The following is a 24,579-nucleotide window of genomic DNA, read 5'->3' as shown; positions in this document are numbered from 1 at the left end:
TGTAGACAGGATTTGTGGCCGTTTCAATGAAAATGGCTCCAATAGGCTCATAGGGAGTGTCACTTGTGGGAGGTGTGGCCTTGTTGGAGGAACTGTGTCACTAGGGTGTGCTTTGAGGTTTCAGATGCTCAAGCCAGGCCCAGTGTTTCTCTCTTCCTGCTGCATGGAAATCAAGATGTAGAACTCTCAGCTCCTTCTCCAGCACCATATCTGTCTGCAGACCATGCTTTCATCATGATGAAACTGTAAGCCAACCCCAATTAAATGTTATCCTTTGTAAGAGTTGCCATGGTCATGGTGTCTCTTCACAATAATGAAACCCTAACTAAGACAGGGTCTCTGGTAGCTCAGGCTAGATTTTTATTTTTTAGAATTTATTTTATTTTAATTTATGTGTGTGTCTATGCCTGTATATATATATATATATATATATATATATATATATATATATATATATATATATATATATATATATACGAATGTTGATGTCTTTGGAAGTCAGAATAGGCTGTGGATCCTCTGGAACTGGAGTTATAACACAGCTGTGAGCTGACATATGTGGGTGTTGGGAACTGAATTCTGGTCATCAGCAAGGGCAGCAAGTGTTCTGACTGCTGAGCCATCTCTCCAACCCTAGCAATTGTTTGTAAAGAGAAATCATCTTGGGTTGAAGAGATGATTCCGTGAGTGCACATGCTTGCTACAAAGTCTGACAACCTGGGTGGTGGCCTCATCATTTACATAGTAGGAGGAGAGGACCAATTCTTAAATTTGCATGTGCATGCATGTGTGTGCACTCACACACACACATTTTAAAACTTAAAAAGAAAGAAAGAAAAGACATTGTAAGCAAGCATGATGGTGCACACCTCCAGCACACAGGAGCTGGAGGAAGAAAGATCAGGAGTTTAAGGCTATCTTCAGCTACATAACAATTTGAGGAAAACCTAGACTCAAAGAATGAACACTGAAGAGTCATCTTTTTAAAGAGAGAGAACTTGAGGGGAGAAGGAAAATATAAGAAAAGGTGTATAGATTTCATTATGTTTATAAGATATGATAAACATAATGAAATCTGTACACCTTTTCTTATATTTTATAAGATATATAAAATAAGATATATTTTCTTATATTTTATAACATTTATAAGATATGTTTATCATATCTTATAAACATAATGAAATCTATACACCTAAAAAAGATAATCAAGAGAGCGGACATGGAGTAAGATGATCAATCCTCGTTTAGAAAGACAGATGGGATGTGCATTGAACGTATGACAGGAGTCTACTGAGCACAGCTGAAAGACTCTAACTAGCAGTGTTTTCAAAGCAGATAAAAAGACTCATGACCAAACCTTCGGCAGAGTACAGGGAATCATATGAAAGAAGGGGAGTTAGTATGATGGGGAAAGGATAGGAGCTCCACAAGGACCAAATATATCTGGGCACAGGGTCTTTTCTGAGACTGACATTCAAACAAGGACCATGTATGGATATAACCTAGAACCTCTGCTCAGATGTAGCCTGTGGTAGCTCAGTAACCAATTGGTTTCCCATAGTGAGGGGAACAAGGACTATTTCTAACAGGAACTCAGTGACTGGCTCTTTGACCTCCCCACACCCCAAGGGAGGAGCAGTCCTGTTAGGCCACAGAGGAGGGCTTTGCAGCCAGTCCTGAAGATACCTGATAAAACAGGATCGGATGAATGGGAAGGAGGTTCCCCCCTATCAGTGGACTTGGAAAGGGGCACGGTGGAGATGAGGGAGGGAGGGTGGGATTGGGAGGGAATGAGGGAGCGGGACACAGCTAGGATACAGAGTTAATGAAATGTAACTGATAAGAAAAAAATAAAATTAAAAAAAAAGAAAATAACATATGTATATTGTCCATGCTATCTACCATTTGATAATGTCTATAATTTGTGGAATAAAACTATATGCATAAATGTTCAAAAAAAAAAAAGAAAATATAAGAAAAGACAAGTTTCAGTCTGGACATGGTAGTGGTTAAGAGTTTTAACCTCAGCACTTGGAAGGCTGAGGCAGAAGGATCAGCTGAGTTTGAGGATCTGTGAGTTTCAGGGCCAGACTGGGCTATATAGGAAGGTCCAAGCCAGCTTAGGCTACAATGATAGATTCTTCCTTGAAAAAGGGAGGGAAATCCGGGCATGGTGGTGCATGCCTGTAATTCTAGCACTCAGAGAAGTAGAGGCAGGTGATTTCTGTGCTAGCCTGGTCTACAAAGCGAGTCCAGGACACCCAAGGCTACACAGAGAAACACTGTTCAAAAATCAAAAATGAAAAAAAAAGAAAAGAAAAAGAGAGGAAAATAAGAAAGAAAGAAGACAAAAAAGGAGAGAAAGAATAAGAGAGGCTTCACTTGGTGCCTACTCAGCCTGAAGTACCAGAAGCTTCAGCAGTTGTGGTGAACCCAGCATTTGGACACCCCACTTCAAGGTCCAACATGTAGAAACAAGTAACAAAGGCTGGTCTAGTGTTTTGTTTGTGGTGGAAAAAGTATATATTTAAAATTAACCAGCTGGACTCAGTTTAGATGACCCAATCTTCTTGGCAACATCCAGAGCATCATCATCATTAGGAGCCAACCGAACATATGCCTTCTTCTCTCTGTCAGGCCTTATTAGGATATTGGCTTGGGCCACATCAATGTCATGGAGTTTCTTCACGGCCTGTTTGATCTGGTGCTTGTTAGACTTGACATTCACATGAACAGAAGTGTGTTGTTCTCTATTTTCTTCATGGATGACTTGGTGGTCAGGGGGCATTTGATGATGGCATAGTGGTCAAGCTTGTTTCTCTTGGGTGCACTCTTTTGAGGCTGCCTCTGGAGCCGCAGGGTCTTGGGCCACCGGAAATTGGGTGACTATGCAGATCTTCTTTTTGTGGCTGTGAACCCCTTTCAACACTGCCGTCTTAGCTTTCAAGGCCTTCGCTCTGGCTTTGCCTCTGGCTTTGGGAGGGGCAAGAGCTTCCTTCTTCACTTTGAGAAGAGTTGGCTGTTCTGTTTTTTAAAAAGTTGTTTTTGAAACAAGGCCTTACTGTGTGGTCCCTGGTGAAAGTATCAGACTAACTTTGTAACCTATGTTTCTTTTAACTGCCTTATAACCTACAGTTTTAGGCCTATGTTAATTAAAGCCTTTTAGTGCTTCTCCAGAGAGCCGAGGAATGTAAAAGTTCCTGCCATCAGCCATCTGTGAGGGCAGAGATAAGGAAGAGAACAAGCAGAGATCCCTACTAAATGAAGAGTAAATCACCGATTGGCACCTGTGAAATGGGCCTTGTTTGAAAACTGGGCCAAATGACCCCAACCCTTCTCCTGCATAGCTCCTGACCTTTGATCCAAAGCCTGTAACCCCCATTCCTCAGAATAGGGGTTAAATTAGTTACTCTTCCATCTTTAACTGTGGTTATATCTCATGTGGCAAAAAATTCCAAACTGACTTGGAGATCAGATATTTATGGCAGGACTGACTGGACCTAAGGATGCCCAGAACCAACCAATTATTTTAAAAGTTAAACACCTCATCCAATCCTAAATCACCAAGAAGGGAATCCCAGGAGATTCCCGCCTTGTGTCTTTTAAAAACCTAAGGTCTTTGTCTCCCGGAGCCACTCCTAGCTGACCAGCAGGGGTGACCCCATTGCGCAATGGTCAAGAGGAGTCTCTTGCATTTTTGCATCGATGGATGATCAGTTTCCTGAGTTCTCTTCATACCTTCTTACATTTAGGCTCTTGCTGGGCCTAACACCTGGGATGAGCTTCTAGGGAATAAAGCCATGGACTCCATTTTGTCTTTCCTCTTTCTCTAGGTCACTTAAAGCTTGCACAGATTTTCAGCCTTGGGGTGTTGGTTCAGAGATTGAAAAGGCAAAGTCAACTGAGAGTGTTTGGTGTTGCTCTCCCTCCTCTCCCCCAGGCTGTGATTTAGACATGATTTGAGTGTGTCCCACAAGAGTTCATGTGTTGGAGACTGAGGAAGACACAGGGCTTCGTGGCAGGGCATCAGTGAAACAGATTTAGTTCAGGCTGTTACCACTTCAAACATAAAAATACCGGCCAGGCAGTGGTGGTGCAGGTCTTTAATCCTAGCACTTGGGAGGCAGAGGCAGTGGATGTCTGAGTTTGGTCTACAGAGCAAGTTCCAAAACAACCAGGACTACACAAAGAAACCCTGACTCAAAAAACTAAATAAAATAAATAAAATCTTTAACCATATTAACCAGTCGTTAATTGGTTTTTCCACTAATTTGTGAAATGGCAACAGACATTCTTAGTGAGACCACAGCTCTCCAGTTTGTCAGTGGAGAGCACAGTTAGTTTGATTTCTCCCCATGGCGAGTGGACCAGGAACAAGGACTAAGAGCAGACAGGAATTGGTTCAGAGTGGATTGGAAGGTGGGAAGACAGAAGGGAAGGCATGCACACCTGCGAGGCTGTGTCAGGAGGATCGGGAGTTCAAGGCTAGTTATGCAGGGAGAATGAAAAATAAATAAATAAATAAATAAATAAATAAATAAATAAATAAATACATAAATAAATAAGAAAGAAAGGGTATGCAGGGAGAATTATAAAGAAAGAAAGGAAGAAAGAAGGAAAAGTAGAAAGGTCTCTCAGGAGGCAGAGGCAGGCTGTGAGTTCTCTGTGAGTTTGTGGCCAACCTGTTCTACAGAGCTAGTTCCAGGGCATCCTGAGCTACACTGTCTCAAAAAAAAAAATTAACAGAGAGAGAGGATGGGGAGAATATTATGGTTTCTTAGCTAAAAGTTCAGTGGTAGAATCAGATTTATGAGGTTCAACTTAGTTCAGTGGTGTTCCCCAAAGGTTCAAGTGTTAGAAGTTTACTAAGACATGGGGCTCCAAAGAGGGCCTTTGGTCAGTGGAGTTAAGCCCTTTGAAGTGATTAAGGTAGCTCTCCTGAGAGACTGAGTCAATTCTCCAGAAAGTGCATTAGTTGTTATACAAGCCTGGCTCCAGTGTTCTCTCACTTGGCTCCATTCTCAGTGTTCTCCTCACTAGGATGTAAGAACTGAAGACACAGACTCCTCACACCAGCAGACACTCTAGGACATCACCTGTTTGGGGCAGAAGAGCTTACTGTTGTGTTTTGCCTTATTAAGTTGTGTGTGTGTGTAGTTGTTGTGGAATTATTAATATTTAATATGGATTCATATAATTATTAAGGTAATGTAAAGTTAATAAATTATATTAATATTAATTAATGCTGGTTAATAACACAGCAGCATTTATTTCTATTTTATATTTATTCCTGCTATTTTATAAATAAAAGATACAGAAACTTGGTCTGGAGAGATGGCTCAGGGGTTAAGAGCACTGCCTGCTCTTCCAGAGGAGCCGGGTTCAATTACCAGCACCCACATGCAGTTTACAACTGTAACTCCCCATAGGGATCCAACACCCTCACACAGACACATGCAGGCAAAACACCAATAATGCAAATAAAAGTAAATAAATTATAAAAAGTAAAAGAGCACTGGCTGTTCTTCCAAAGGTCCTGAGTTCAATTCCCAGCAACCACTGGTGCCTCACAATCATCTATAAGATCTGGTGCCCTCTTCTGGCATGTAGTTATACATGCAGGCAGACTACTGTGTAAATAATAAATAAACAAATCTTTAAGAACATAAAAAAAGAGACACAAACTTTTTAGACTTATAATAAGCTGGGAGCTGAAGAGACTCAGAGGTTAAGAGCACTGGCTATTTTTTCAAAAGTCCCGAGTTCAATTCCCAGCAACCACATGGTGGCTCATAACCATCTATAATGAGATCTGGTGCCCTCTTCTTGCCTTCAGGCACATATGCAGGCAGAATACTATATAAATAATAAATAATTACAAAATTTAAAAAAGATTTATAATAAGCCTTAAAACACTGGGGCTAGGCAGATATCTACTCTTGAAGCTATCTTGTCTGCTTCCCATCCAAAGTCCCCATAACTTATGGAACATAAGTTCCATAACATATGAAATTTGCATATGTTCCACTTGGACTACATCTACTCCATCAGGTCAGTCCTCAGAGGAAGCTGTTCTTGGCCATGTACTCCTGGTTACACTAAGCCATGATGGCCTGCTCCTTTGTTCCTCCTTCCTCTCTCCTCGTGGTCCTTCTGTGACCTCACAAGCCTGTGAACCTCACTCTGCCTACTTCTCTTCTGCCTGGTCAGGCTGTCATCAACTTTATTAGCCAATCAGGGATAATTTGGGAGGCAAGGTTCACACCATGTCATTTTGGATACATGAGAATTTGCTCGCAGGACAGTAAGGCAAGCAATTAACATTGAATACATAGCAGCCCCGAAGCAACCCTAGCATGTATGTTTGTATGTTAGCAGAGGCCAGGCAGACTTCCTGTAACTGTAGTAACAAGCAGTTGTGAGCCACCATGTGGGTGCTGGGAATTGAACCCAGCCTTCTGGAAGAACAGGCAGTCTTTTTAACAGCTGAGCCATCTCTCCAGCCCACTTTAAAATTATTAATTATGTGTATGTATTTGGGTGTGTGTTTCTGAGTACAGGTGCCCACAAAGGTCTGAAGTGGAAGTTACTGGTTTCTTTGAAGACTGAGTTTTGTCATGTGATGTTTTGCTGCAAGCTGGACATGTGATGTTTCGCCTATCTTGGCTTATGAGAGGGCGCATGATGTTTTCTTGTGAGCTCTCACGTATGAGGGGTGTGACTTCAGTCACCTGAGAACATTCGAGGGTGGACTCTGAGGAGAGGAGATACATAAAGGCCCACTCACAGTGGGAGATCAACATCACTGCATTAATTTTTATGCTCTGACACTCGACTTTGCAGAGAGAAACGCTCCAGAGAACTTCTGGGGCAATCCAACTGAGTCTTGTGGCTTTCGCTGACTTCCTGTTGCTGCTTGGTGTTGGGCTTTGGACTGGACTGCTGGGATCCTGATGACTGAGTCTGGCAATCCCCTAAAGACCCATAGACTCTAATCAGCAAGAAGTAGATAAATGAGGTCTATAGCTTTTCCCCCTACTCCTGCCTAAGGTTGGAGAGATTGGGAAAGGTGGTTGGAAGAGAGGTAAAGGTGCTTAAGAATGCTAAATAAAGTAGGTTTGGTGAAAAATCTAAGCCTGCAGAGGTTATAGGCATCTGATTCCCCTGGATCTGGAGTTACAGGTGGTTTTGGTTTTAATTGGTAAGCTGCATCTCTATCCCCAGAGCGACACAGTTTTAAAAACAAGGCTTTTGTTTGTTGTTTGTTTGTTTGTTTTTAGGTTAGTGCATCAGGATGATGATGATGATGATGATGATGCACTAACATCACACAAGGAGAGCTACATTTTGCCATTCCCAGGCTGGACAGAACAGAGAACCCACTCCAGAGTCATCATCAGGCTTCAGCTCTTATCCACAACTCTAACAAAGCAAAATGACACTGTCTTGCACCTCTGAAGCCACGGTAGTCCTCACTTGAACAACAATCAGAATGTTTCCAAAGGCTGCTGCTCTTTATTTGGCACCAACAGAAACATTACATTGAGAGAGCCGGTGAAAAAGTAGCTGTGGTTCTACCCAAAGGGAGTGAGGCAAGACAAAGGCTTTCAAGGTGAAATGTATACAGTTACATAGAATATTTTGAAACAATAACCCTTGGCCACTAAGTTTGGTAACAGTCAGGAGGTATGGTGGCACCCTGTAACTCTCGTGCCCTGTAGAATACAGAAAGATCTCAAGTTCAAAACCAGGCTGGGCTCCAGAGTGAAACTTTGTTTTAAAAAATCAAAAGCAGAGTGGATTGTGGTGATACCTCTTTGATCCCAGCACCCAGAAGGCTGAGGTGAGAGGACGGCTATACAACAAAGGCAATCCAGGGCTGCATAGCAAGACCCTGTCTCAAGACAACAAAAAGGGAAAGGAAAACAAAGTCTGAGCAGAAGGCCCAAGAGGATGGAATCCCATGGTGGATTCCAGGCTGACCTCAAACTTGAGATGCTCCTACCTCCTCATCCAGAGGACTGCCATTAAAGACTTCTCGATGGGCCTGGGAAGATGACTCAGAGGTTAAGACACACTTGCCGCTCTTGCAGAGGACCCTAGTTTGGGTGGCTCAGGACCACCTGTAATTTTAGATGCAAAGGATTCAATACCCTCTTCTGGCCTTGAGTGAGTGAGTACTTGCACTCATGCACATATCCACACACAGACACATAATTAATCACACACACATATACACATATTTTATATATGTAAAACACATATAACATAATATGTTTATTATATGTTTTTTTGTTTTGTTTTTCAAGACAGGGTTTCTCTGCATAGCCTGGCTGTCCTGGAACTCACTCTGTAGACCAGAGTAGCCTTGAGCTCACAGTGATCTTCCTCCTCCCCAGTGCTGAGATCAAAGGCTTGTGCCTCCACTCATTTTCTCCCTCCACTTTTTTATGATACATACCAAAACATTTTCAGGAGAGACTTTTTGGATGGTTTCTGTCCAAAAATAAGAGAAGTCTCAAAAGAGCCCAAAGCCTTGGCCCCAATGGACTGCTAAACCCCAGACTAGGTAGTCTCTTCAATTTCAGGCTTCAGAGGGCTGGTGGGTTTGGAGTTGGAGGAGATGAAGTGGGTTAGGGTTAGGTTAGGATCTTACATGGGGCAGGAGGGTTCTCAGAAGCCTTGCTGAACCTGTCCTGCAATGTTAGGTCAACTTCCAAGACTTCTTTCCTTCCTCTCTTCCTGATCAGCCTACCCCTCCAGAGCCTTGCCTGCTTGTGGACATGAAAAGGTTCTTGGGTCTGGAGCCAGTTCTGCAGGCTATCTTCTAGTTTCCGCAAAAATTGCCTTTGAAGTTCAACGACTCTGAACTTGTGTATGTAAACATGTGTATGTAAACATGCATACACATTTGTGTGCTATAAACACACACACACACACACAGAAGTTTAAGGGCATTGTTGGCTGCACAGCTATTTCAAAACCAGTTTAGGGGGCTGGAGAGATGGCTCAGCAGCGAAGGGCACTTGCCACTCTTACAGAGGACCCATATTTGGTCCCAGCACTCACATCCAGCAGGCTTCGTCTGCTCTCTGCAGGCACACATCACATGCCTCCCCCCATGACAATAAATCTTAAAAGAAACAAATGAATCTTAAAAGAAGATAAGGCTTTTGTGAATGCATCACACTGAAGTCAACACCCTCATACATGTTACTTAAGCAAATGCATGGCAGACACAACAATGCTTTCTTATTTTATTTTACTTTTGAGTATGTTTGTCTCTCTGTGTATGCACATGTGTGCAGATACTCTCAGAGTCCAGAAGAGGGATTGGGTGCTTTGGAGCTGGAGTTTCAGGCAGTTGTGCACTGCCTGAGGTAGTTGCTGGAACTTGGGTTTTCTGAAAAAGCACTGAGTTATCTCTCTAGCCTCCACAATAGTGCTTCTATCCTCTGCCTTAGTTAGGTTTACTATTGCTGTGATGGAACACCATGACCAAAGCACTCTGGGGAGTCTTCCGGTTTTATTGCTGTAAAGAGACACCATGACCACAACAGGTCTTATAAAGGAAAGCATTTATTTGGGGCTGGCTTACATCCGGAAGTTTAGTTTATTATTGCCATGGCAGACATGTGCTGGAGAGGTAGCTGAGAGTTCTGCCTCTGACATTGGCTTGTATTAAGGTCACATAAGATTTGCTAGTACATCCCCTCAAGAAGCATCAACACTCTGGCTTTCTTGTCTCCTCCTGACTTCTGGGCACGCCTCACACTGAGTGCCTCCTTGTGCTCATGCTCCTTAAACGTCTGCCATCTGTCCACCCACATGTCTGAGGCTCCGCCGGTCTGCCTAATGCATCACATGTGGCCCATCTGAAGGAGGTATCCACTGTCTGACCCCCTCTGAAGCTCTCCTGCTGCCTGGCCAGGAGCAGATATTCTCCTGTGCTCTCTTGTCTCTCTAACTGTCCTGGCCCTGTGCTGTTGGCTTGTCTTCTGAAGGTCCCATTTAGCTGGAGCTGAGCATACAGAACTTCTAGAATGGTAGCTGCGGCTCTCAGCAGTCCCACCCTTTCCTTCACTGTCTGGACTCCTGTGGAGGCGTCTGAGCGTTAGATCCATTTCTTCTTTGAAATTCTGCTTGTTAGTAAGTTTGTGTGTGTGTCCATGTATGTGGGTACACAGGCCTGAGCACTGGTATGAAGAGGCCACAGGAGATCACTGGTGTCTTCCTCTGTTGCTGTCCACCTTTTAAGACAGGGTCTCTCACTGAATCGGAAGCTCAGCCTTAGAGCTAGACTTAGGGCCAGCCATGGAGCCCATGATCTGGGTATCTCTGTCATTGTGCATGTTTTTTTTTTTTTTTTTTTTTTTTTTTTTCCAGATGGGGTTTCTCTGTGCCACTTTGGCTGTCCTGGACTCAATTTGTAGACCAGGCTGGCCTCAAACTCACAGCGATCCACCTGCTTCTGCCTCCCTGAGTGCTGGGATTACAGGCTTGTGCCACAGCACCTGACTCCATGTCTGTTTTTGCACACAGGCGCTCGCTGGGGATTTGAATTTAGGTTCTCAGCTTGTGCACCCACTGGACCATCTTCCTGGCCCTTTGATTAACATTCTTCTATGTTCAAATTCTGCATTTGCTAATGTGTGTTTTGAATTTCTACATTTTAGGATCACCACTTTAACATTATATAGTATTCTAAAAACATGAAAAATATGTAAAGAATAACAAAAATTCAAGAAGAAAACATAATAAAATCTCATTCTACTTAATAAGTAAAATATAACCAATACAAAGTCAAGCTTTGGCTTTGCTAATGTACTCATCCCAGAGAGGGTCACTGTAAAAATCCAGGTTAAATAGGGCATGATGGACCTTTCCCTCCGCTGCCGTCGAGGTGCTCGGTCCTTCCGAGTGAGCTAAGGCTGCTTTGGGGTGAGGCCCTCACTTCATCCAGCGACTAACACTGTGCCGTCAATCCACAACAAGGCCTCAGTCTCCGAGCTCGCCGGCAACTACTCCGCCCTCATCCTTCATCATCCTCATCCTTCACGTGCGTGACGAAGTGATGGTCACAGAGGATAAGATCAATGCCCTCATTAAAACAGCTGGTGTCAACTTTGAACCATCCTGGCCTGGCTTGTTTGCAAAGGCCCTGGCCGATGTCAACATCTGCAATGTAGGGGCTGGTGGGCCAGCGACAGCAGCTGGAGCTGTACCAGCAGAAGGTCCTGCCCCAGCCACTGCTGCTGCCCCAGCTGAGGAGAAGAAAGTGGAAGCAAAGAAGGAAGAATCTGAGGAGTCTGAGGATGACATGGGCTTTGGTCTTTTTGACTAAACCTCTTGTTAATATGTCCAATAAAAAGCTGAACCGGTAAAAAAAAAAAACAAAAACAAAAACTGGGCATGATGATGTGCACCTTTAAATCCCAACACTAGGAAGACAGAGGCAGGTGGATTTCTGTGAGTCTGAGGACAGCCTGGTCTACAAATTGAGTCCAGGACAGCCAAGGCTACACAGAGAAACCCTGTCTTGAAAAACCATAAATAAATAAATAATCTGGGGTTGTCTCTTTTTACCTCATCTTGCTAGTGAGACAAGACCACAAACCTTCTCTCTGCATCTGCCAAGTGCTGAGATCACAGGTGTTCAGCATCCGAGGCAGAAAGAGTGTCACGAGTTTGAGGTCTGCCTGGATCATATAGTGAGTATGAGATCTTGTCTCAAAAATCACAACACACACACACACACACACACACACACACACACACACACACCCCAAAACCAAATGAAAACAACAACAATAACAAAAATAAAACAAAACAAAAAGAACAAACCAGGGCTACACAGAGAAACCCTATCTGGAGAAAGCAAAAACAAACAAACAAAACCAAAAAACAAACTGGGGCGATTCCAGTTAAGTCACAAGGAAAAAGCACTGCACAGATCTGTCCACCCTGTCGGTCTCTGTCTCTCTCTCCCTCTGAAACCCTTACCATCAGGAGCTAACCAGACAGAGCACACAGCAGCCATTTGTACGCTTTGGGACACATCAAAAGCTGTAATTAATTGTTTTTCAGGTATCTGAATTATAAACCATTTTTCTAACTGCTCATTAGTACTTTTTAAAAAAATGTCAATGGAACATGGACTTTTTTTGGCTTACAGAAATATATTAAAATTAATGAAATTGTTATTACTATTAATTAGTACAAGTAGTAGTAGTAGTTTTTTTGAGACATAACCTTGGCTATCCTGAACTTGATACGTAGACTAGGGTGGCCTTGAACTCACAGAGACCTGCTTGCTTGTCTCCTGAATGCTGGGATTAAAGGCATGTGCTACATCATGTTGACACGTAGTCTAAAAAAGACTTATATGTTTGTGTGTATCTGTTTATGCATGTGTTCGCAGGTGTACAGGTACCTGTGCCTGTGTGTGCTGGAGGACAGGTGTCAAGCGTCTTTTAGGACTCTTTACCCATTCCTTTGAGACAAAGACTCCCTCAGCTGAGGCGAGTTTTCTCAGCTTGGCTGTAAGCCTTCAAGTCCTAACTGCAGTCTATGTACATGGGATGCCCAATTTGTTACGTGGGTGCTGAGATTCCAACTCTGGTCCTCATGATTGCTCAAAAAGTGCTCTAAACCACTGGGTCATCTTTCTAGGTTTAATATAAAAGGCTTGCAACAGGTAAGCCAAGTAAACCCTTTAAGTTTCCAGGCATGGATCCATTTATTTATTTATTTTTATTTATTTATTTACTTATGTAAGGCAAGAAAACCCTTGAAGTTTTCAGGCACGGATCCATGTATGTATGTATGTATGTATGTATGTATGTATGTATGTATGTATGCATGTTTTTTGAGTCAGGGTTTCTTTGTGAAACAGTCCTGGCTGTCCTGGAATTCACAGAGTAGACCAGGCTGGCCTTAAACTCACAGAAGTTACCTGCCTCTCCTGGGATTAAAGACATGTGCCACCACTGCCCAGCTCAATCGTGTATTTATAAATAAATACATTTATTTTTACTTTATATGTAGGGTGTTCTATCCTAACGTATGTCTGTGTATCATGTGTGTGCCTGGTGTCCATGGAAGTCAGAAGAGGGCATTGGATTCAGGGACTGGAGTTACAGATAGATGTAAATCATCATGTGGGTGCTGGAAATAAAAAACCAGTCCCTTTTGAAGAGTAACAAGTGCAGTTGCTGAGCCATTAATCATGTAGGTTCACGACAAGATGGCTACAGTGTAGTTCAGTGGGCCTTGAATTCACTACTCCTCCCAAGTAGCTGTGACTATTGGTGCATGCCACTGTGCCCAGCTTCAATTTAAACACTTAGTTTTGAGACAGATTCTTGCTGTATAGCCCAGGCTGACTTTCCACTTGAGGCCCTCTTACCTTTGCTTCATAAATCCTGGGATTATAGGCATGTTCCACCATGACACTTAATCTTGAATCTTTAACCCTGACATTACAGATCATATACGAGATGACATGTGCATAAGTCATTAATCCAAGTCTCTAAGCATCTTCTGGGGGATGGTAAAGGCTCATTTATTTTTGTGGCTATACACTGGATTGCTGTTTTACTTTCTTTCTTCAGACAGGGTCTCTCTATGTAGCTTTGGCAGATAGGGCTGGCTCAACCTCAGAAATGTGCCTGCCTCTGCCTCCAGAGGGTTGGGAGCAAAGGTGCGTGCTACCACGTCCAACTAAGGTGGCTTTTACTGTCATGACATAATGCCCCAAACAGCCCTCTTTCAAGCCTCTTGCTTTAACTCTAACTGTTAAAGCACAACTGGCAGTCATATAACCCATTCCTTCTCTACTGTCAGTCACTCCCAGCCCTTGGTCACAGGCTGTAGTTTGTCCTGTTGACTCTAAGTGTGTAAGGGGCGCAGTCCCCATCTTGTCTGTGTCCTATCTCATAGTACAGCTCACAGACAGATGATCCATAAATGGCTACTGCACTTTCTGCTTGATGCTCCAGGCTTGTCCACATCATGCAACTGTTATCTGGGTGAGAACTTTGCTCTATAAATAGGCAGTTTCTGTTTCAGGCATGGTTTGCTGCGATATACCCCTCCGCTGCTCCATGCAAGCCTCTTAGAAACGGAGGGTCAGAGAGAGAGGTATTCAAATACTCCACCACAATACCTTTGGCCCTCATAAGAACCAGCACAGTCAGGGTCGTTCTTTCCCCCTCGATATCCTTGGCTGCTGTCCACAGAGAACTCCTCCTGAGAATTGCCTGTGCTTCCATGCTGTTCTGTTTGCTGTTTCCATTTCTTTCAGGGATCAAGTTGACATGGCTCAGCAGTGCTTCCACAGTGAATATTTTGACAGTCTGCTGCATGCTTGCAAACCTTGTCACCTTCGATGTTCTAACCCTCCTGTACCCTGCCAGCCTTACTGTAATCCAAGTAAGTGAAACTCCTCAACAGCAGCTTCTTGGTGCGAGGATTCTCTTGAAAGTGTCTTTTTATCACCAGAGAGCAAATGTTATGGAGAAGATGGGGAGATTTGTTTTGTTTTGTTTTTCTGAACCAAAACCAGAAAAGAAATAAAACAATAATTTAAATGTCTCCTGAAGCAAAGGAATTATTCAGAACAAAACTTAATTTTATTCATTAGCTCTTAATTAAATGGTATTTAGAATTAAAAATGTTGGGGGAACCAAGGATGGGTAGCAGTGATTCTCAACCTTCCCAACACCGTGACCCTTTAATACAGTTCCTCATGCTCTGGTGACTCCCAACCATATAATTATTTTCATTGCCACTTTATAACTGCGTGTTCAGTTCTGGGGCTCTGTTCCCAGCAGTGTGTATAGTCATGGTGCTGCAGATCTGTAATTTCAGCCCTTGTGTAGGAAGTAGAGACTGGAAAGACCAGAAGTTCAAGGTCATCCTTGGCTATGGATGAGTTTGAGGCCAGCCTGAGCTATATGAGACTTTGTCTGAAAAAGCACCCCCTAAAGTAAGATGATCATGAATATGCATTAGGGAGTTGAGCAAATTCATACTTGGTGTTAATACTGAGCTCTGGCTTCATATCGCTGTGACATTCTTTTAATAAAGGCATCTCCAGTTCAGTAAAAGGGACATATACTGATCTCTGGACCTTCTTGGGCTTGACCTTGATCGTTTCTTTGGCACTTTTCACACTCACACTCTTGCTGAGGAAGATGAACTCTGAAGCCCTGAAGGAAAAACTTCAAAACCCAGGTCAGTTTGATCGTGAATCTTTGAAATCTATTTCTGTAAGAGTGGCTCTTCCAGGTTTCATTTCCTTTTCTTTTTTTAACTTTGACTTTTTTTTTTTTTTTTTTTTTGTTGTTGTTGTTATAGCACCTTCAAGTCTGTTAGTGGGTAGTTATTTGAAAATTTGAGCTGGGTGTGGTGGCACATGCCTGTCATTTTTAGCACCTGGGTAGTGGAGGCAGGTGGGTCAAAGAGGTCAAAGTCAGCTACATACAGAGTTTGAGGTCAGCTAGGTCTACATGTCTTGAAGTAAAACATTAAAACAACAACAACAAAACAAACCACCAACTGCCCCCTCCAAACAAAACAAAACAAAGAAATTCTGGCATTGACACTACTTTTCATGTCTCCTTTGGTCGCCCATTTCCTGTAGAAAAAAATTAATTCAGAACATGGCTGCTCTGATCATACCCAAAGACCTTCAAGGCTGGTATACAGATATGCCTTTAATGCCAGGAGACAGAGGCAACCAGATCTCTGCGTTCAAGGCCAGGCTGGTATAGAGCAAGTTTCAGGTATAGAAAAGCTTAGGTCCGGGTGTGGTGGTACACGCCTTTAGTCCTAGCATTTAGGAGACAGAGGCATGCAGATCTTGGAGTTCTGTTCAGGAAGTTCAATTGAGAGTTGAGACGCAGGGCAGGGGAGTTGAGTTCATGGAAATCAGAGGCAGTTTTTACTGGGAGAGTTTCACGGAGAGAGGCTGGAGACAGAACAAGAACAAGCTAGACCCAGAATGAGCCAGAGAATGAGGAGACTGAAGATTAGAACAGATTGCCAAAGTCAGTATGAGTTCAAGCACAGCAATTCAGTCAGAGGCTGAGTGAGAATGAATCAGTCAGCTTGGTGAGGAGTTTGAGCCTAAACAGCTGAGTTGAAGCAGCCAGCTAGAGTTCAAAAAGAACCAAAAAGGTGAGCTAATTCAGCAGTAAGTCTCAGGGACTGAACACATTATAGGCTTAGATTTGATTGTATGGAGGCTAGAAGCTTCCAGGACTAGGCCTAGGTTAGCAGAAAGAGGCAGTAAGCATCTAAGACAATTGAATCAGTTGAATTAAAACTTACTCTTACATTGCCCCCTCGTTTTTCTCTTGGTAGCTGCTCTTGAGACTTCCTTGGGAAGTGTCTTTGACTGAAGTTATCACTAATGATACTGTGATATCACACATTGCTAGACAGACCTGGTACTCCCAGGCTCAGTGTATTTGGCAAGATCCCTGGTTGTGGTTTGTTGGTTTGTTTTGGTTTTTCAAGACATGGTTTATGGTTTCTCAGTTTTAGTCCTGGCTGTCCTGAACTCACTGTGTAGACCAGGCTGGCAGAACTTACAGAGGTCTGCCTGCCTTTGCCTCCTGGATGCTGGGACTAAAGGTGCATGCTACCATGCCTGGCCCTTGGTCATGTTTTTTTGATACAATTACAAGCACTGTTTCCCTGTGTGTGTTTCACTGCCCAAATGCCAAAAATAACCAGTTTTTCCTGATTCACTGCCTATCTCAAGAATAATTGTTAAGCAAGAGAGTGCCAGTCTCAGAGACATAGGTGTGAAACTCGAAGGTCTCCTAAGCTAAACATATTTTTATTGCATTCTTCTCTGTGATCTGATTCTCAGACACAGAGCAGCCATTGTTCTGCATCTTTTTTTTTTTTTTTAATTCACTTTGTTTTTGCACATGCTCATGTGTGCACATGCAGAGGTTAGAGTAGGACATGGCTACTTCCTCTATTGCTCTCCACCTGTTGCCAAGAGACAGGGTCTCCTGTGGAGCAGAGCATGCTGTTCCAGTTTTGCTGTCTCACTCCTGTCTCTGCCACTGGGAGGTTACATGCTGGAGTTACAAGAACGTGTTTATTACCAGTGTGCTAGAGATTCAATTCAGCTCCTCACGTGCTTCCTTCAAGTTCTTATACACTAAGCCGCCGTCCTGCTCCTTGTCTTGCTTCTTTATGGATTTGTTTTCCATGCACAATCTGCAAAGCACCTGCCCCATTTGCTTTCTAGTGTAGCAGGAGCATGGAAAATTCATTCTTCTCTCCTTGATGTGGTCCAATAGACAAAAAAAATTTTTTTCATTGTTCTTAAAGTCCCGTGTTTACATGCATATCTGAGACTGGGTTTGTACACGTAAGCACAGAGCCTTTGGATGGCAGAAAAGGGCACTAGATCCCCTGACGTTGGAGTTACAGGTAGTTGCTTGGGACTGAACTGAGGCCCTCTAGAAGAGCAATAATGGCTCTTAACTGACAAGCCACCTCTTCAGCCTTAGAATTAAATTTTTCAATATACAAATTGTACATTTATAAAGTATGTGACATAATATTCTGATTACAGACACGTAGGGAAACAGTGAGTACAGTCAAACATATCTGTATCTTTACATAGTTGACCTTTCTTGGTGAGGGTCTCCCACATCACACGCTGGCCTTGGACTATGTAGCTCAGGATGCCACCATCTCTCCAGGGCTGGCTTTACAGGTGTGCTCCATCAGGCCTGGTTTGTGAAGTTGTGGTGATTGAATCCAGAGCCTGTGGTGCTCAGTCTGCCAGCCGAGCCCCACCCTCGGCCCTGAACCATCCTTCCCGGTGGTGAGGCTTGTTGGAATCCACTCTGCTACATGCAGCTCTACACTGTTATCCACTCATCTTGCTCCACACTCAGCTTATGTAACTGCAGCTCTGCACTCCCAACCATCCACTCTCATTTCCCTGCCTCCTTCCTCTGGTAACACCACTCTATTGATTTTCTCTAAGTGGAAGTGAGGTCAGGCAGGCTTTTTCTTTCCATGCTTGCTGTATTTCTAGAGCAACTCTGAATTATATGTTTTATCATCTATTTATATGTACATAGATGTTTCACCTCACATATGTTGTTTGTGTACCACATGCATGCATTGGCCCCAGAAGTCCAAGTGCCCTGGGACTGGAGTTACAGACAGTTGTAAGCCACCATGAGATTGCTGGGAATCGAACCCATGTCTTCTGCAAGAGCAGCAGAGCTGTTAGTGTCTATGCCATTTCTCCAAACCCCTGGAAGACATGTTTTAGAAGATAAAGTTCCACTGTGACATGTTGTGAAGCAGAAGCTTAATATTTTCTGTGAGAGTGTGTGTAGGTGCATGCCACAGCATGTGTGGAGGTCAGAGGACAACTCTTAGGAATCACTTCTCATCTTCCAGTTTGTTTGAGGCAGGGTCTCTCTTGTTTTTATACATTGATAGCTGGTCTTTAAGCTTCTGGGGCAACTCTATTGTCTCTGCCTCTAATCTCACTGTAGAGCTGGGTGATAGCTGTCTGCTGCTGCACTCCATTTTTTGATTCTGAATTCAAGTCATCAGGCTTGTGCAACAAGTACCTTTTTTGTTTGTTTGTTGAGACAGGCTGTCCTGAACTCACATTGTAGACCAGGGTGGCCTTGAACTCAGAGATCTGCCTGCCTCTGCCTCACTAGTGCTGGGATTAAAGGCATGTGCCCCTACTACAGGGTGCAATAAGTGCTTTTTAAAACCCATTCTTCTGGGGACTTCTATATGGGATCAAAAGAAATTCATTAAAAAATGATTTATCTGGGCTGGAGAGATGTCTCAGAGGTTAAGAGTACTGTCTGTTCTTCCAGAGGTCCTGAGTTCAATTCCCACATGATGGCTCATAACCATCTACAGTGAGACCTGGTGCCCTCTTCTGGTATGCAGGCATACATGCAGGCAAAACATTGTATACATAATAAATAATTTTTTTTAAAAAAAATGATTTATCCAGGAGTATAGTCTTCACCTGTAATTAGTACTCGGGAGGCTGAAGCAAGCAGAAAGATCACCAACAGTTTGAGGCCATGAGCTGGAGAGATGGCTCAGTGTCTATGAGTACTTGCTGCTTTTATAGAGGATCAAGGTTTGGTTTCCAGCATCCACTTGGCAGCTCACAACTTTTTGTAACTTCTGTTCCAGGGATCTTATATTTCTTCTGCACCAGGAATATGCACAGTACATGCACATACATGCAATAAATACACAAACACATTATAGAAGAAAATGAGTTGGAGGCCAGCCTGGGCTACAATGAGTTCTAGGCTAACTTGGGCTACAGAATGAGCCCTTGACATGCGCACACACGCTCGCACACACACACACACACACACACACACACACACACACACACACCCACACACCCATGTGTACCACACTGTACTGAAAAATGCTTTGTAAGATGTCTTGTCAGGAAAACTAGGACACAGCAGACAGAAGGACACATCTTTAGGGGTGTAGATAGATACTTGCTGCCAAGCCTGTTTAGACTGCTAAGTTTGATCCACTCCCATCAGCTCTCCTGATGGTCATGGATGTGCTGTGCTGTGACTCCTACTACCATAATACATACATTTAAAAAATACCTTCTATATTCTTTTCCCCTCTGGTACTGGGGATTGAGCTCAGGGCCTCCTTGAACATGTTGGCTCCCATCTCTTTGTGCCTTAGCCTCTGAGTGGCTGAGTTACAAGTGTGTGCCACCACACTCAGCTTTTGCTTCTCTATTCCAAAATGCCACTCACAGGCTGACTGATGTGCTGTGACATATGCTAATTTCCTGTGTAAGATGAGGTCAAATCCTCAGAACTTCCAAGAGCCACGTGGGTAATAAGTACATGGACTGATTCAGTTTTCGGCTTTACCAACAAGGGTACCCAGCATGTGCTTGAAGGTAGCAGCTGCTTTCTTTGACTACAGCCCACTCTCTCCATGTCCCTCCTGTTGTTACATCTTATTGTCTTTATAGAGTTTGGTTGTATAGATTTTGTGAAATCTCCTGGGTTTCAAATGCAATGAAGCTAACAAGATTTAATAACTCCATATTCTGCTGGGCATGGTGCCACACACATTTATTCCCAATACTCGGGAGGCAGAGGCAGGTGGATCTCAGTGAGTTTGAGGCCAGCCTAGTTTACAGAGTTCCAGTATAGCCATGGCTACACAGAGAAACCTTTTCCTCCCTCCCACCACAAAAAAAGAACTCCATATTCTCTCAAGGCGACCTGCCTCAGGGCCGTACATGGGCTGGGGTCTCAGGTGGTGTCTCTTGGTATAGCATGAGCTTGCTCTTGGTTTCCTGCTGCTCTGTGTCATACATGGCATGACAGTACCACTGGAACCTTCAGGTCTGTTTCTGTATCAACAGGATCGGTTCTTCTGGACAAGGCCAATACTGACTCAATTGAGAGGGCTGGTGATGAAAGGATTCCTCCTCAAAGCCTGGAGTACACAGTGGAAGAATGTTCCTGTGAGGACTGTGTCAAGAGCAACCCCAACGTTGATTCTGACCATTTCTTCCCGCTTCCAGCCATAGAGGAGGGTGCGACCATTCTTGTCACCACAAAAACGAATGGCTATGGCAAGACTGTGTCAACTGCTTTGGAAAGTATCACAGGGATGGAGAAGCTCACTCCTTCTAGAAAATCAACCTTCTGACTGGTGTCAGGCCTCTTAGAGAGCCTTTTGTTAGGAGAGCTGATGCTTCAGGTGTCTTTAGGATGACAGTCTTATCCACTGGAATACAGCTTTTTGTCCTTTCATTCTGGTTTTGAATCTCTAAAACAAAAACAAAACTGGGCCGTGGGAATGCATGCTTTAATTCCAGCACTCAGGAGGCAGAGGCAGAGGCAGAGGCAGAGGCAGAGGCAGAGGCAGAGGCAGAGGCAGAGGCAGAGGCAGAGGCAGAGGCAGAGGCAGAACTCTGTGAGTTTGAGGCCAGCCCAGTCTACAGAGATAGTTCCAGGACAACCAGGGCTACACAGAAAAACCCTGTCTCAGAAAACAGAACAAATAAACAAAAAGCTTTCTGCCATCTATAGGCCCCAGAGTATCATGTTTCTACTGAGGCACCCACAAACATGGTATATATTTCAGGACAAACTGGATTCTCCTGATAGCCAAAGTTAGCAGGATTACCCTGTGTTTCTCTGTAAATAGAAGCCAGGCCAAGTCTGTGTGCAGTGCACCAGCTCTTTAAGTTCCCAGTTTATGGATGCAGCAGATGTTAACATGCTCATATAAATGCATATTACTGCTAACTGTGACAAGCATGAACCTGGTAATGTTTTCAGCTCAAGTGCAAGTGTGTGCAATCACCTATGTAGGTTTAATGGTGCCAGAGACTGCTCCAAGTCATTTTACACATACAAAATACTATAAGGAAGGTAGGTCATTATCACTTCCATCTTACAAATGCTGTTAGGATCGAGGATGTGGCTTAGTGTAGAATATTTACCTAGCATACTCAAGGTCCTAGGGTCAACCTCCGACTTAACACACACACCACACACTGGGGAGAAGGGAGGGAGAGTGGGAGGGAGAGAGAGAGAGTGTGTGTGTGTCAGAGTGTCTGAGCAGGGTAACAGCCAGGGAGTGATGTCTTACTTTGTGAAATTGTAACAAGACACTTGAGTCTTGATAATGTAAAAGTACCAAAAGGAATCACTTTCCTTACAGGCTAGTCTTGAATTCTAGATTCTCCTGCCTCCACCTCTGGACTGGGATTATAGGTATACATCACCATTCCACACTCGATCTGCCCAAGTTGCAGAGTTGGAGATACTGGTGTCCAGTGAGAGTTCTGGCTGTGTTCTAACAGGGTGGAAGGTGGAGGCCTTTGGCTGAACCCATGTGACATCTCTGTAGGCCTTAAGACCTCGGGTGAAGGGGAGCTCCGTGGCTTAGCCACCTCCCTTTTCTTTGTAACGTTGGGAATAAAATCCAGGGCCTCATACTGTGATCCTCCTCTGCACTATAGCTTCTAGCTCTTTATTATTTTTGTATTTCTGACCAAGAGTCTAAGTTACTCAGGCCAGATGACTCCAGCCTCATACTCAGCAGGGGGAAACTAGGCTTTCAACCCCAGCATTAAAATAGGGCCTAGCCCTGTGCTTCACAGTCGCTGTGAATCTAGCACTGTGTTTTCACAGCACCCTTTTCTCTCACTGTTGCCTCGAGAGCCACCTGGCCAACTACCGGAGCTCCCTAACCAATGCCATTCTCCCTAGCCCCATTATGCGTTCTCATTCGACAAAGTACTCTCTTGTTGAGACAAGTTTCCCCTAAGTACCTCAGGTCATAAATCACGATTCTTCTGCTCCACACCTTGTGGATGATTAAAAGTATGTACCATCAAACCAGGATTGCAAGGCAAGTTTTACTTTTCTTTTCTTTTCTGAAACAGGGTTTTTTTGGTAGCCTTGGCTGTAGACCAGGCTGGCCTCGAATTCAAAGATCTGTCTGCCTATGCTTCCTAAGTGCTGAGATTAAAGGCGTGTCTGGTTTTTTTTTTTTTTTTTTTTTTTTACTTTCTATGGCTTTGAATTCGCCTTGTTTTTGTTGTACACACAGTTGAAGCTTTGGCCTCACGCATACAAGGCACGTGCTCTATCACTGAGCTACATTCCCAGCTCTTGAACTCCAGCTCAGGCTCCTCACTCAGCCTCTGGGATGCTGGGATCTAAGGGCTGTACCACCAGGCCCTGCAGGCCCACTACTCTTTTCTTCTTCTGTTTCTGAGACAGGGTCTGAGGTAGCTTAATCAAGTCTCGAACTCACTCGATATTTCACGGATGACTTTGAACTCCTGATCCTTCTGCCTTCTCCCTAGGGCTGGTTTGACAGACATGCACCAGTGCTCCAGGCTCCCAGTACTCTTATTCCACCTCCCTCTCCGGACCTCAGTTTTGGCGGATGTCTTCTTCCCGCCTTGGGGAGAGGGAGGCATTTATCCGCTGAGGTCCCGAGTCTCGTCTCCGCCACCCTAGAACCTCGACTCGCGAGAGTATTTTGGTTCCGGGTCGGGAGGCGGGCTCCTGGAGGGCTCCTGCTTCCGGGGCGGGGCCAGCTGGAGGGGCGCGCTCTCTCCCGGCCTGTGTGGAGCTCGGCGGCTGCAGACGCGGCGGCGACGGCGGCGGCACGGCAGGCGGCGGCCCCGGGAGCGGCAACATGAGCGGTGAGTGGCGGCCCCGCTGCTGTCACCCGCCGTGTGGCGCCGCTGTAGCCGCACGCTCCGGGCCCGGTGTCCCCGCACTCTGCAGACCCCCGCGGGGTCGCTCGCAGGCTCGGAGCCTGCCCCCCGGTCTCCTGCACCGCTCTCACTGCCGGGGCTGGCGCTCCTGTCCCTCCGCGCCATGAGTGACAGCCAACTCCTAGAGCAGAGCTTGCTCCCCAGTCCCTCTCAGACCCTCCCAACCCGCCGATCCTTTTGACACGTTTCCACACCCGGGATTCTCAGATCCCTGGTGCGTGCCACAGTCCCTCTCCCTCTGGGACCCAGCACCAGTTACCTTTCTCTGTTTTTTTTTTTTTTTGTTTTTTTTTTTTTGTCACTCTCCGGTCCAGCTCTCTTATCCTTAGTGACTCCTCTTTCTCCAAAGGCAAAGAACATCTCTAGTCCCTGCTGACCTCCAACCTCTGTCCATAGCAAACCAGAGTGGCAGCTCCTAGTCCCCAGAGGTCTGAGCGTTACGACCGCTTTGTCTTCTGTGCCTCTTACTCCCTGCACCGTGTCTCCAGAGCCGGCCCATTAGCCTCGCAGCTTCCCTCTCGGCTGTGCCTTTTTCATTTGGGCTGTTGCTTCATGGTCCAGCTCTCTCCATTTCTTCCCCTAGCTCATCGTTTGAGGTCTCTGGTTGTGTCCTGCAGCCCTTTCCTTCTTGCCCAGTGCTGAACCTAAATGGGGCTGATGCCTTGCCCAAGCCAATACCACCAGAGGGGAGATGGAGCAGGTAGGGAGGCTGGAAGTGAGAGGAAGGTGGGTGTGGACGACTCGTGTTCGGTGATACTGAAGTTTAGTCCCTTGAGTCTGAGTCTCCATCCTTGCCTCCCTTGGAAGAGTCCAGATGATGTTTTGGTGCTAAGTCATTCCTGGGTGTTGCATGTGGAGATGGGAGTGACTCAGGAAAGCCTCGTGTTGGCTGTTGAGACTCTTGCTGGACACAGGCATCTGGATTCCTTTAGGAGGACCCGCCTTCGTTTTTTCTTACTGTGCAGTTGAATTTTAGAGTCCTTGAATCCAGTCCCTGGCCTTTCATTCAGGTGGTTTATGGGTGGAGAGGGTGTTAGGGCAAAGGAGCAGAGGAGAGTCTTTATTGTTAGCTTTTAAGTTATTTTTGTACACCTTTAAAAAGATGTTATTGAAGAGTAAGGTTTATGGAACTGTGGTGTTATTGAGGGAACTGGTGGAGGGGTTTTCCAGTTTATTGGCATCTGCCGAAGTGAATCACTGAGCGTAGTGAAGGTTTCAGATCCTTGACTGCTAATGATATAGCAAAGATGTGCGGT

General features: G+C 44.6%; 2 protein-coding genes and 2 pseudogenes across 2 annotated transcripts in view; 3 read left to right on the top strand and 1 right to left on the bottom strand.

Moving 5' to 3' along the window:
* Nucleotides 1-2,533: 2,533 nt before the first annotated feature.
* On the bottom strand, nucleotides 2,534-6,803 carry LOC129669478 (60S ribosomal protein L23a-like; annotated as a pseudogene).
* Nucleotides 6,804-10,875: 4,072 nt separating this feature from the next.
* On the top strand, nucleotides 10,876-11,344 carry LOC129669476 (60S acidic ribosomal protein P1-like; annotated as a pseudogene).
* A 2,807-nt stretch (nucleotides 11,345-14,151) lies between these two features.
* Tnfrsf17 (TNF receptor superfamily member 17) lies at nucleotides 14,152-20,834 on the top strand. Its single transcript, XM_055597764.1, has 3 exons — nucleotides 14,152-14,433; nucleotides 15,091-15,237; nucleotides 20,441-20,834. Exons 1-3 carry the CDS (start codon nucleotides 14,319-14,321, stop codon nucleotides 20,728-20,730), a joined length of 552 nt encoding a protein of 183 aa, XP_055453739.1. The 5' UTR covers nucleotides 14,152-14,318; the 3' UTR covers nucleotides 20,731-20,834.
* A 2,307-nt stretch (nucleotides 20,835-23,141) lies between these two features.
* The window catches only part of Snx29 (sorting nexin 29), a 425,497-nt gene continuing 424,059 nt past the window's right edge, over nucleotides 23,142-24,579 (top strand). The window contains exon 1 of the mRNA XM_055597769.1: nucleotides 23,142-23,248. Within this exon, the coding sequence (XP_055453744.1) occupies nucleotides 23,242-23,248 (7 nt within the window). The 5' untranslated portion in view covers nucleotides 23,142-23,241. The remainder of the gene's footprint in view (nucleotides 23,249-24,579) is intronic.

This window comes from Psammomys obesus, unplaced genomic scaffold (genome assembly GCF_907164565.1).
Source record: "Psammomys obesus unplaced genomic scaffold, mPsaObe1.curated_primary_1811, whole genome shotgun sequence".
Lineage (NCBI taxonomy): Eukaryota > Metazoa > Chordata > Mammalia > Rodentia > Muridae > Psammomys > Psammomys obesus.
The sequence above is the reverse complement of the archived record's forward strand: the minus strand, read 5'-3'. Positions and strand labels throughout refer to the sequence as shown.

What these genes read in the sequence shown, in the direction of transcription:
- Tnfrsf17 (XM_055597764.1), top strand. Translation starts at nt 14,319, where the DNA reads ATGGCTCAGCAGTGCTTCCACAGTGAATATTTTGACAGTCTGCTGCAT. An exon ending in CCAGCCTTACTGTAATCCAA is followed by an intron (nt 14,434 to 15,090) that starts GTAAGTGAAACT and finishes CTTTTAATAAAG; the next exon opens with GCATCTCCAGTTCAGTAAAA. An exon ending in GGAAAAACTTCAAAACCCAG is followed by an intron (nt 15,238 to 20,440) that starts GTCAGTTTGATC and finishes CTGTATCAACAG; the next exon opens with GATCGGTTCTTCTGGACAAG.